The sequence below is a fragment of the Lynx rufus genome, unplaced genomic scaffold (genome assembly GCF_022079265.1).
Source record: "Lynx rufus isolate CCGP_SWC_20201006 ecotype Redwood Valley unplaced genomic scaffold, mLynRuf1.p SCAF_9, whole genome shotgun sequence".
NCBI classification, from domain to species: domain Eukaryota; kingdom Metazoa; phylum Chordata; class Mammalia; order Carnivora; family Felidae; genus Lynx; species Lynx rufus.
This window is the reverse complement of record NW_025814897.1, coordinates 26,707,344-26,720,210: the sequence shown is the minus strand read 5'-3', so window position 1 is coordinate 26,720,210 and position 12,867 is coordinate 26,707,344. Positions and strand designations below refer to the sequence as shown.

General features: G+C 42.9%; 1 protein-coding gene across 4 annotated transcripts in view; it reads left to right on the top strand.

Moving 5' to 3' along the window:
• NFRKB (nuclear factor related to kappaB binding protein) overlaps positions 1–12,867 on the top strand; it is a 39,708-nt gene that overhangs the window by 13,314 nt on the left and 13,527 nt on the right. For 2 of the 4 annotated variants that reach the window (XM_047070489.1, XM_047070490.1), the window contains 12 exons: positions 237–364; positions 1,080–1,254; positions 1,804–1,941; positions 2,571–2,644; positions 3,426–3,510; positions 3,912–4,092; positions 4,375–4,483; positions 4,701–4,827; positions 5,075–5,140; positions 9,513–9,592; positions 9,913–9,959; positions 12,531–12,591. In XM_047070489.1, the coding sequence (XP_046926445.1) occupies positions 237–364; positions 1,080–1,254; positions 1,804–1,941; positions 2,571–2,644; positions 3,426–3,510; positions 3,912–4,092; positions 4,375–4,483; positions 4,701–4,827; positions 5,075–5,140; positions 9,513–9,592; positions 9,913–9,959; positions 12,531–12,591 (1,271 nt within the window). The remainder of the gene's footprint in view (positions 1–236; positions 365–1,079; positions 1,255–1,803; positions 1,942–2,570; positions 2,645–3,425; positions 3,511–3,911; positions 4,093–4,374; positions 4,484–4,700; positions 4,828–5,074; positions 5,141–9,512; positions 9,593–9,912; positions 9,960–12,530; positions 12,592–12,867) is intronic. The other 2 variants (XM_047070492.1, XM_047070491.1) reach the window with 2 other exon arrangements.

Below are 12,867 nucleotides of genomic sequence, written 5' to 3'. Positions count from 1 at the left end.
TGTCTCTTATTGGACTGTAGACCCCACATTGACATAGATTGTTTTCTTTCCCCCTGTACTGTATTCTAGTTTGATACAGAGTTTACCACACTTTAAGCATGCATTAAATATTTGTTGACCTGTCAGTACATATGTATACATATATATGTATATATATATGTATATATATGTGTATATAGGTATAGATATCTAGGTATATATCTAGATATATGTAGTTGTACTTCTGTTCTTTTAAGATGGACACTTTAACCCCGAGGTGGTTAAGTACCGGCAGCTGTGCTTCAAGTCCCAGTACAAGCGATACCTCACCTCCCAGCAGCAGTATTTCCATAGGCTGCTGAAGCAGATCCTGGCTTCCCGGAATGTAAGTAATGCTGGGAACTAGATACCAGATGTGGACAGTGAACGCACAGATCTCATGACTTCAACGGTTGGTTCAGGTACCAAATACAAAAGGTAGCAAGCACTAAGAGGAAAATGCCGCCAGTTAAGCCATGAAACAGTTATGCTATATCATTCTAACTAATTTTAAGATGTAGCCTGATTTCAGAGGTGTGAAAATATGGGAAAGTACCTCTTAAAATTGATGAAATATCAGAGCTTCAGTATTTACCAAGGTAAACAAATGACTTTGAGATCCATCTTGGATTATTAAAAAGAAGCAGGTTGCTCTGCAGTTGCTATATGAGAGCACACAGGCCTCCAGATATCCTGATGGATTAATAGTGCATCAGGCCTCACGGCCTTGGGATCTGGTAAGTCTGGTAATCTTTGAGGCAAAGTTGTTACGGGTCTAAGTGGTCCTTAAGATTCGATATGGAAATAGTTGGGTGACTGGTATAAAAGTGTTCATTCTTGAAGGAGCAGTTCACCCCTCAGATTTAAGATATTTTGCAACATAGTAATCAGTAGAGGCCCTTTTTATTTGGACATACTCTCTTATGTGCATCTCTGTGATCTGAAGGGAGGGACTTGAGCTTGTTAAACAGTGTCTTCTCTTGAAGAAGATGTAGTCTCCAGGGAATGCACCAGAACAAGCTTTGGATGATGACATGTATCCTCATCTGATTGCTTCCTAGGACCTGCTGGAGATGGCCCGACGGAGTGGCCCGGCCCTTCCCTTCCGCCAGAAGCGCCCTTCACCATCCCGCACCCCTGAGGAGCGGGAGTGGCGGACCCAGCAGCGCTACTTGAAGGTCTTGAGGGAAGTGAAGGAGGAGTGTGGTGACACAGACCTGTCCTCTGATGAAGAGGGTGAGTGTCTGGGGGCATTTGGAGTACCTGGGGTGGTGTATCTACACCAGCAACTTGTTCAGTTGGAGCCAGTGGTAGCCATTTATCTCCCCAGCAAGAAAGCCATCTCAGTTGTCTGTCTTTGGTGGGGGTGGAAAATGGGGCTCAGAACCGCTTAGTCTTTGGGCACCGAGATGTTCCTGGTAGATGGGGTGTGAGTGCATACCTTTTTTAGCATTGATACTTAAGTGGCGTTTGAGCTTAGATGAGATGAATCCCTGCACAGCAGGGCTCTCCACAGTAGGCCTGTCTGGTCCTATTGTGCCACTTGAGAGAACTGCTTTTCCCCTTACAGGAGAGTAGTAGTGACTGTTGGCCTGCTGCAATGCGACCCCATCACTCTGTTGAAGTCTCTCTTCCTGGAAGAGCCGTTTAAATGACCTAAGTGTGCTCCAGTTCGTCTGGAGAAGGGTCAGAAAGGAATGGTGGAACCCTGGCCTCCATGTTGTTGGCTTAGCCTTGTTGAACCCAAATGGCCACTTACCCAATCTCCCCTATTGGAGTCCACAGCCACGTTGGATTTACAAGAAAAATTTTCTTTTGAAGATCTCAGCTCATGGCTTCCGAGCTCTCCAGCGCGTTCTCCTAGCCCTGCGGTGCCCCTGAGGGTGGTGCCCACGCTTTCAACCACGGATATGAAAACTGCAGGTGAGAACTGAGTGATGCCGTGGATGTTTTGGGAGATCAGGATGTAGATCTGAGAACTCCCTTAGATAGAGGTGGGCACTAGATTCTTACCTGCCAGGGAATTGAAGCAGTGCTCTCTAGAAGTAGGAGATTGAGAGAAGTTTTTGTACAGTTCCACTTTTTTACAAGTTAGGTAGGCCTTCCTTTCTTCCTTTGTTTAGAAACTTTTCCTTAGTTGCTGATCAGCTGGTATTTTCGGCTAAAGAAAGTAGATTCTTAAAATAGTACTTAGGAGCAGTTCAGTAATAGAACAAGAGGGGTAACCAGAGCTATAGCAGTTTCTTAGAATGTCTGTGAAATGAGAGAGGAATTTTTAATTGGGGTAGGAATCAAAGAAGAATGTTAATTTTTGGTGTGTTTTGGAGCAGCTAAGTAACTGAGGTCGTTGTTCTTGATTGAGGTAGTGAAAAGCTGAAGAGTTGATCCTGTGACTGTTTCAAGATTGTTTGGGCTTGTAGTACACAGGACTCAGAAGGGAAACACGGAGAAACATGTTATATTTGAGTATCACAAGTGGCCAGAAAGATTTGAATTTGAGCATCATGTTAGTGAATGACCTAGTCCATGTGGTTTGGTTCGTTTTCTCTCAGATAAAATAGAACTGGGGGACAGTGACCTGAAGATAATGTTAAAGAAGCACCATGAGAAGCGGAAACATCAACCAGTAAGATTGGGTGGGGTGGTTGTTAGAGGTTTTCGGTCTAATGTTTTTGGATTGGCTATTGAAAGATGAAGGTAGTGACAATATCGTTATTTATGCTTCCTTTTCTGTCACTGTTGGGGGACAGGAGCAACAGTAGAGGCTAGTTAACAGCAAAGATAGGAGGAAGACAGATGCCTAACATAGCGTCTGATTTCATCTTTACAGCAAGACTGGTACATGGATCATTATGTCCATTTTACCTGTGTTCAGAGAGGTTAAGGGGCTTGTCGTTGCCCCTTTGGCTAGGAAGTCAGGGGTCAAATCCTGTGCTCTTCTCACTTTTTACTCTTTCTGTTCCTTCACTTTGACTGAATCAGGGTAATGCCAGGGCAATCAAGCCAGTCCATCTGGCTTGAGGGGAGGAAGAAAAGGCAGGCCATCTAAGGTGAGATGGGAAGTGTCACACCCTGGAAGTCAGCAAATCCCTTAACTTCTCTGAACCCCATTCTCAGACTGTAAAGTACAGTGATACTTAACACGACTGTTTGAAGAGCACATAACATAAGGAATGCAAAAGAGCTTTATAAACTAGATGCTATGTAGTAGAAAGGTTGGCACTGAGTTCTCCTGTGCCCCATTACACAGGGCAGTAGTTTTAATCTCCATACATTTTTTGATTCAGCATGATTTCCTCAAGTGCGCCCAACATCTGATTGTATCTGTTAGGTAAATTGGCAAAATCATTGGCAGTTTTAGCTCCTTATTTGGGCCTCTATAACAAATCTCTGAATATCACATCCAGGATCATCCGGACCTTTTGACAGGGGACCTGACTCTCAATGACATCATGACTCGAGTAAATGCTGGCAGGAAGGGCTCTCTAGCAGGTAATTGATATCCTCTGTAGGTAGTCATTATCTGAATGTGGTGTTATGTTACGTAGACTACTTACATGTGGCAAAAATAAATGAAACTACAGCTTTCCTTCTTGCTGATAACCTTTGTTTTTATCATTGCATCTTGTGGATTTATAGGTGGAAATGAATATAAAATCAGTACAGTAGATCTTTGTCTCTTTAATAGGTGCTAAAATTAACCTGTAAACCTTTATAACCTGTAAAATCTCTCACTAGGTTTGGTTAAAAAAACAAAAACAACTAAATGTCTTAGTACTAAGACTTTTCTTTCTTCTACTGGTGGGTGTTGGGAAAATAACATGCAGATAACACCCCTCGCTTCCTGATGTACAAAATGCAGTTCTCTAATTTTTGTTGCCTTTTCTTCCCAGCCCTATATGACTTGGCTGTCCTTAAAAAAAAGGTTAAGGAAAAAGAGGAGAAGAAGAAGAAGAAAATAAAACTGATCAAATCAGAGGCAGAGGATTTGGCTGAACCCTTAAGCAGTGCTGACGGGATCCCACCTCTCTCACAGGCCCCTTCTCCGCTGGCTATACCTGCTATCAAGGAGGAGTAAGTGAACAACACATAACCTGCTCAAGGGTGAAAGGTTAACCCAGGGAGTGTACCTAGTGCTCATGTGGAATGAGCTGGTATATGTTGAATCTGTGTAAACACACACATACACACACACACACCACAAAAGACCTGAGTCCCAGGGGACTTGCTAGGGAATTTGTATAGTGTGGTCCCTTACTGAACTTTTCTATGACTGTTAGGTTTAGAGGGCCTAAACCATCTGGGGATGTTGTCTTCATCTTTTTGGTTGTTCTTACATATTTTTTCCTTTGTTAGGCCTCTTGAAGATCTCAAGCCTTGCCTTGGAATCAATGAAATATCTTCCAGTTTCTTCTCTTTGCTATTAGAGATCTTGTTGCTGGAGGGGCAGGCTAGCCTTCCTATGGTAAGAGTTTTGGAAAAATCAGGTGTATGTCAGTTTTTGAATTGTGGAAAACTTTAACGGTCTCAAGCTAGAGAAGAATAATTCTGGGTTCCTCCCAAAGCTCTGCAGTTAATTTGCTTTGTGACTTGCAAATATACTCTGGCTTGTTCTGGCACATCTCTGGAATTGCTGGTGTAGAGTAGAACTGTAACTGAGTTCTGCCTTTACTTTCCCTTAGCTGGAGGAACGGGTTTTGGATTGGCAGTCCTCTCCAGCCAGCTCCCTCAATAGCTGGTTCTCTGCGGCCCCCAACTGGGCAGAGTTGGTGTTACCAGCCCTGCAGTATCTTGCTGGAGAAAGTCGTGGTAAGGTACTTCTTCTTTAGAGTCAAGTATTTTTTTCCTCTTTGTTTATTTCATTCTCCTGGTAAACTGTAGGCTTCCTGGTTCAATCCATTATGGCTTTGCATAATGCTGTACCTTGGGGGGTTTCTGCTGTCCTGATACACTATCATACATTCAAAAGTTATCTCAGAGGTCAGGGATGGTAATTATTCTGAGTTTAGTGCTCTCTCTGACCTGTGTTCTTGTTCACGTGATTCATTTCTTGCAGCTGTACCTTCCAGTTTCTCTCCGTTTGTTGAATTCAAAGAGAAAACCCAGCAGTGGAAATTGCTTGGTAAGTAATTCATACTGCCTATCCATAGCAGTAGGTTTTCATTCTCTCACTTCCTCTGCTCAGCCTCTTTTGTTTTCCAGTCAATACAGTCCAGTAGAATCTTGAAAACAGCAATATTAAGCCTGTTTTGCTCAGTAAAAAAATCCTTCATGACCTCTTTAGTATCTCACACTGAGTTTTACTGCTTTATTGGATTTTGGCTTACCCCAGCAGGGGTGGGACAGCCCTTCTATTACAATGCATCCTGGTACTTGTGAATTTAAATCTGCAGGGGTATTTACAGTAGCACCCACATTTGAATTAATTGTACCTATGGTTTTAGATTAATGTGTAATAGTATACTGTTTTTCTTTCCTAACAATGGGCTTTGCTGTTGAGGATAACGTGCAGTAAGATGTTGGACAGCCGTTGGGGTGCCTGGGTGGCACAGTCGGTTAAGTGCCTGACTTCGGCTCAGGTCATGATCTCACGGTTCGGGGGTTCAAGACCCGTGTTAGGCTCTGCTGACAGCTCAGAGCCTGGAGCCTGTTTCAGTTTTTGTGTCTCCCTCTCTGTCTGCCTCTCCCCTGCTCGTATTCTGTCTGTCTCTGTCAAAAATAAACATTGAAAAACAAAAAAGATGTTGGTTAGCCCTGAATAAACTATTTCCAAGGATTGGGATTCTTATTTTTGTTTTAAATCTACAAAGTCCCACTTACTAAGTTGTAGTATCATGCACCTGAAGTACCTTGGTGACAGTTATGACCCTGGTAAGAGGAAAATTCTGTGTTGATTTTCTGCTGAAATTCACAGACCTTTCTCTTTACCCTCTTGAGTGGTCTGTGAAGAAAGAGATGGAGAGAAGGTTGTGAACTCAGTAGATCCATTTATTTCTTACAATGTGTATTTAGCTTTTAGGTGTCAGGCATTGTGTTAGGTGCTGGAGTATATAATGAACGTTCATTCAGATGAAATAATAAATATATACATTCTGGAAGGGGAAAGTACCAGAAAGGATGGAAGTTTATGTTGAGGTGTTGGTATATTCTGCAGAGTTGGGAGGACCTTCCTGAGGAAAGAACATTTCAGCAGAGACAGTAATGATGACTAAGAAGGAGCTAGGCAGGCTGAGGGGAAGAACATTCCATATGGAGGAAGCAGTATGGTTTTGTGGCGCTAGGGAAGATTCAATTCGAAAAGATTGCACGAGCCCACATAGAGAGCATGATAGTCTGGACCTGAGGAGAGAGAATGGACCAATTTGAGAAAGTTCTAGGTGGTAAAAGCCACAGGACTTGGTTATGACTGGCTGTGGGGAGTGAAGGGAGAGTGCCGTCAGGCATCATTTCCTGCTAGATTTGTGCCTAGTGGTGAAGATGTCATTCACTGAGGTAGGCAGGTGTGGAGGACGTCTTGCCTCAGGTGAGGGTGAAGATCTTGAGTTTAGTTTTGGACATGCTGAGTGTGAGCTGCCTTTGAGGTATTTTAAGTGTTGATGTTGAGTAAGCAGTGGGGTGTGTGGATTTAGAATCCAGATGGGAGAGTTAAGGCAGAGAGTTGTTGGCATGTCTGCAGGAATTGAAGCCAAGGCATAGGGAGGAAGCTTGAAGTGAGGAGAAAAGAGGGCCTTGGAGAAGTTCCAAGGCAGAGCAGGCTGAGCAGAAGTGCCTATGGAGAAGTGACTACAGACTTGGGGGGAAACCATGAGATAGTTGAATCTTGGAAACCAGGGGAGGACAGAGTCAGGAAGTGGGAAGTGGTAATTAGTTTTGATTGGTCCTAAAAGTTTCAGTAAGATAAAGCTCACGGATCTGTGGACATAGAAGAAATGGTGAATTTCTTGTAAAAATGATTCTTTGTCAGGATGATGGGCATCAAGGACAGTGGGGAGCTGAAGTTGACCCATGATAGTTGACTGCAGCTCTCTCTGGCTCTGTAGGGCTGGTGGCTTGAAGTCAGCCTGGAGGGGTACTTATGCCCAGGGTGGCAGACTGTCTAGGACGAGATAATAAGGATTTTAAGTTCATGGACCAGATAAAACTGGTGGCCAGTTTGGTGACCATAATGCACCCTTGTAGATCTGCAGGTGCTACCAGTCAGGGCCTCGTTTCCTGTAGCCAGTTAAACCTTTACCTGTACATGTCTGGTTAAAGAGACTGTGAATCTAAACATCTCTTTCTAGAGTTTTAGCAGTGGAGGGAACGAAAGTTAGGGAGACTTGTGGCCAAAGGAGGCATTTTTTTTTTTTTTTTTAAAGGAGAGAAAGTCTAAGAGAGTCCAGGTGTTGATAGGAAGAGTATAGTGGAGAGAAGGAGGCTGAAAATACAGGAGAGAAGGGAGAATTCACCATAAAAATCCCTGTGAAGATGGGGAGGGATTGGCCTTGGATGGCAGAAATGGCAGCACATTTCTTATTGTAGGCAGAAACAGTGGACACCCAGCAGTAGGCTCACGGTTGTATTGTGGGAACGTTGAGGGAGTTGGATTTGATGGCTTTTCTGTGTAAAGTAGGAGGTGAGAGAGGTGAGGTTGTCATGAGTAAGAAGGGGAGGTTGAGAGAATGGGGACATAGTTGCTGTGGTTATGGGAAGCTAGCTTGATCAGAGGTTATGTTAGATTGCCAGACAGCATTGAGGGTCCGTTGAGGCTGCTCATTGGGCATTTATAGTGGTATTTTTTGCCCTTTTGTGTGTTTTTTCTTTGGCAGCCCTCAGCTCTCTGAGATGAAGCGTGGAGAATGTGGACAGTTGAGATTGTGAGTTTTGTGGGATTGGAATGATGTAGATACAGGAGCAGTGGTATTACTATATTGGTAAGATTGCCATTGAAGTGATGGACACGGATGGAACCCAGTAGGGAGGGAAATGTGACAGAAGGGGGCTTGGAGAAGTGCAGGTGTCAGTGGACTGGCAGCCCTGTTGAGTCACAGTGCTGTTTTGGTGGGAGAAGGGAAGCAAGCAAGGGTTCTGGATGACTGTGGTCTGGGAGCAGAAGGTGTGAATTAGCGTAAAGGCTGTCAGCTCTGGCTGTGTCTGGCAAGCGCTTGGAACTTTTTAAAAACACTGGTGCCCTAGGTCTTACCCATAGACTTGTGTGGGACCTGAGCCTTAGTATTTTTAAAAGTTCCCAGGTGATTCCTGTGTGTATGTAGCCAGGGTTGAGGGGCACTGGATTAGTCACGTTGAGGATGTGGCAGTTTTAGCTAATGACTGCATCCAGTTGTGATTGTGGGAGTGAGTGGCTGGGGTGGAGTGGAGGGAGGAGGTCGTGAGGACAGAACCAAGGGGTTTGGATATTGGCTGTACCATCTGTATGGATGTGCCAGTTGCACAGTGTGGCAGGGAGTAGACTGGTGAGCCAGAGCTCCCCGTGAGGAATGACTAGGTAAGTAGCTGAGAGGAGCAGGGGACAGGGTGGAACAGGTGGATGCTAAGATCCTTAGGTACCAGGCATTTGTTTTATTTTGATTTTCCAGAAGAGCTGGGGGGAAATAGTTTGGCATCAGTGATGGGATGGAAGGAGGAGCTCCACTCTGAAGGGCGTGGCTGTGAGAGGATAGGCAGCTGGCACACCCGAAGGTTGAAGGACTGGGGAGAGGCCGACTTCACACCAGGCAAGGATGTGGAGGGAGCGATGCGGGAACAGGATTAAGGCTGTAGGGAAACTGATTATGAAGAAGCATTTCTAGAGGACAGAGCAGAGTACGAGGAATCTTCCCAGGATAAGGAAGTTCAGCACATTTTGGGGATTGCGGTACCGCACATTGTCTAGTGAAAGCATGTAAGAGTCCTCAGAAGTGTCATCTCAGCTGCCTCTGAGAAGGGTAGGGCCCCGGGGGCTGTATTCTTCCCACAAGCTGTCGTGAGTGCTCGTCTCTCTAAGGAAGGTCAAGGGGTTCAAGTTTTTCTCCTGCCTGGGGGCCTTCTTACTGCTGTGCCGGTTGCCAAAATGTCTCTGGTGACCCACTAATGAGAAGAAGCCTTTTCTGACCCCCACCCCCCACCATGATAAGGTAACTTTTCTAGGGTAAGCTTCCATAATATCCTTTGTGACACCTACCATTTTGAGGTTTTATTAATATGTATTCTTGTGTCACTTGACTGTAAACTCCATGAGAACAGAGACTGGGTTCACGGAATAACCCTAGCCCATGCAGTGCCTGGTGCACAGTGGTTACTCAGCAAATCCCTAGGGAATGAGTGATTTATTTAGGGAACATCCGGAAGTAGTGGTCCAGGCAGAGAGTGAATGGGAGGGCAGTACCTGCTGAGGGGATAGTATGTGCACAGGTCCTGATGGGTTTTCTCTCTGGCATAGGAAAAAGTGGGATTCTGAGTAACACTTTAGATTGTTTTATTATTATTATTATTTTGCCTTTTTGTTTTTCTGATAGGCCAGTCCCAAGATAATGAAAAGGAATTAGCTGCACTCTTTCAACTATGGCTAGAAACCAAAGACCAGGCTTTCTGTAAGGTAAGGTATTAAAGACATACCAGATCTGGGGCGCCTTGGTGGCTCAGTCAGTTAAGCAACTGGCTATTGATTTCAGCTCAGGTCATGATCTCACAGTTTGTGGGAGCAAGCCCCATCTCAAGCAGGAGCCTGCTTGGGATATTCTCTCTCTCCCTCTCTCTACCCCTTCCCTACTAGTGCACGCATGTGTTTTCACTGTCTCTCAAAATAAATAAAAAATTAAAAAAGGAATACCAGATCTTTCTTACTGGTTTCCAGAGCCCTTAAATTAGCCAGAATTCTTTAGTCCATTTACCTGTTCATGTTTTCCTTTTCTCCAGCAAGAAAATGAAGACAGCTCAGATGCCACAACACCTGTTCCTCGGGTGTGAGTATAATACTTTAATGGTGGGTGGTTTTCCATGAAATTATAGTTTAAGGCACTGCCGTGGTTTTGCTGACATTTCTTAGCATGTTAGAGCCGTAGTGGACTTTAAAGATCCTAGGAGTCCACTGTTCTTACCTGCCTTAACATACCTGAGAAGGGCAGCACATTCCCATCAGTAAGAGTGGCTTTCTGAGCAGAGGATTCTGAATTGGGGGAGGACTGCATAGTGGAGTCTTTGAGGTGGATGTAATCTATCTTGTAGGAGGGCTTACTCTTTTCCCCAAATTCTCCTTCAGTTCCCATTTGAGAAGGATTCATCTAATGTGTCTTTCTCATTTTACCTATGAAGAAATTGAGTCATGAGTTCAAGTGACTTCCTGAAGGTTAGTGACAGGACTAGAAATTAAGCCTCTTGACCTCTAATCCTGAGCTCTTTATATTACATCATGTCATGTGACTGTTTCCAATCTGGTGTGGTCCCTTTTGTTACCCCAGCCTCGTTGAGATACAGTTGACATATAATATTGTTTAAGTTTGAGATGTACAACATAATTGATTTGATGCATGCATATATTATGAAATGATTACCATAATAGTTGCATTTATTATCTCACATGATTATCCATTCTTTTTTTTTGTGGTGAGAACATGTAAGATCTCTCTTCTTAGTATGTGAACCAGTATTGGTAACTGTAGTCATCATGCTGTGCATTCGATCCCCAGAACTTACTCATTTTCTAACTGGAAGTTTGTACCCTTTGACCTGCCTCTACTCATTTCCCCCATCCTCCAGCCCTTGATAACTACCATTCTACTCTCTATTTTTGTCAGTGCGGCTTTTTTTAGATTCCACATATGTGAGATCGTACAGTATTTGTCTTCTCTGACTGACTTATTTCACTTAGCATAATGCCCTCAAGGGCCATCCATATTGTTGCAAACGGCAGGATTTCCTTTTTTATGGTTGAATCATATGGTGTCTTAAGGAATATATATGTTCATTGACTGATAGGCAGTTCTGTTGTTTCTGTGTTGTGGCTCTTGTACATAATGCTGTAAATAAGGGTGCACATCTCTTTTCAAGATTTCATTTCCTTTGGAAGTGCACCCAGAAGTGGAGTTGTTGGATCATATGATAGTTCTAATTTTTTAAGGAATCTCCATATGCTTTCTGTAGTAGCTGAAGCAGTTTAACATTCCTACCACCAGTACACAGCAGTTCTCTTTTCTCTATATTCTTGCTAACATTTGTTGTTTTTTTATCTTTTTGGTAATAACTACTCTAACATGTGTGAGTTGATCTCTTATTGTGGTTTTGATACATGTAGATTTGCAAATATTTCCTCCCATTTGCTTTTTCATTTTTTCTTTGCTGTGCAGAAGATTTTATGTGCTGTAGTATCACTTGTTGATTTTTGCTTTTGTTGCTTGATTTTGGTGTCATGTCCAGAAAAGTATTGCCAAGATCAGTGTCCAAGAACCTCTTTCATATGTTTTCATCTAGGAGTTGTACAATTTCAGGTGTTATAGTTAAGTCTTTAATCCATTTTGAGTTGATTTTTGTGAGTGGTATAAGATGGGGTCCAAATTCATTCTTTCCCATGTGGATATCCAGTTTTCCCAATACTATTTATTGAAGAGACTGTCTTTTCCCCATTGAGTGTTCTTGGCTCCATTGTCAAATATGGAGCCAGTGGTTTGACCATACACAAAATGGTTTATTTCTGGTCTTTTGATTCTGTTCCGTTGGCTTATGTGTCTGTTTTTATGCCAGCAGTGTACTATTTTGACTATTATAACTTTGTAATAAAGCTTGAAGTCTTCATATGTGATGCTTCCCACTTTGTTGTTCTTTCTCAGGATTGCATTGACTATTCGAGGTTCTTTGTGGTTGCATATAAATTTTAGGATTTTTTTTCTGTTTCTGTGAAAAATGGCATTGGTATTTTGATTATGTTGAATCTATAGGTGATTTTGGGTTGTATGGACATTTTAACATTATTTTTCCAGTTCGTGAACATAGACTATCTTTTCATTTATTTGTGTTTTCTTCAGTTTCTTTAATCAGAGTCTTACAGTTTTTAGTGTACACATCTTTCACCTCCTTGGTTGAATTTATTTCTAAGCATTATATTGCTTTGATGCTGTGGTTTGGTTCTTTAGATTCCTGAATGCCAGCATGGAGGGCCAGCCTGAATGTGACAGAACTGTTTATGTAACAGGGGTATAGAACTCACTGTCTCTTGGAAGCAGAAAAACCACCATTGTCATATTACAAATATGAAGTCTTTTGTTCCTCTAAGGCTGAATTTTTTTGTTGTCATTACATGGGGCTTAGCAACAGTACTGAAAACAGGTAAAAACGTCAGTCTCACTACCTAGTACTTTTCTGGATTTCTAAGACTCAAGTAATTTTTGGAAATACAGGAGTTACTTGGTAGGATCTGGAAAGTCAACTTTTGACCTTTGTGGGAATAGAGTACTAATGAAGGGACATTTTTTTCATGGTGCAAAGGAATGGTTCTGGGTGCTGGAGAAGGGGTGATGGATACAAAATTCTTTATGTTCCAGAAGAACGGACTATGTGGTGCGGCCCAGCACGGGGGAGGAGAAACGAGTTTTTCAGGAACAGGTAAGAAATACCTAGAACCCAGTGAAAATCTCTGCAACTGTGTGGCCATGCTGAAAAAGCTCTGAGCCCGATCTTCTTGGAGTCCAGATTCTTAGAGGGAATTCATACCCTTAACCTTAGACATTCTGTTGGTTGAGATTGTTTGCTGGGGGGTGGAAATGGTGTGAGGAAAGGAAGTAAGAAATGTTTTGATGGGTTTTTCTTCCAGTTAGCAAAATAAATTTACATTTATCTCTCAGTCCCTTTGGTAATGACTATGGCTTTGGAGACCACCTA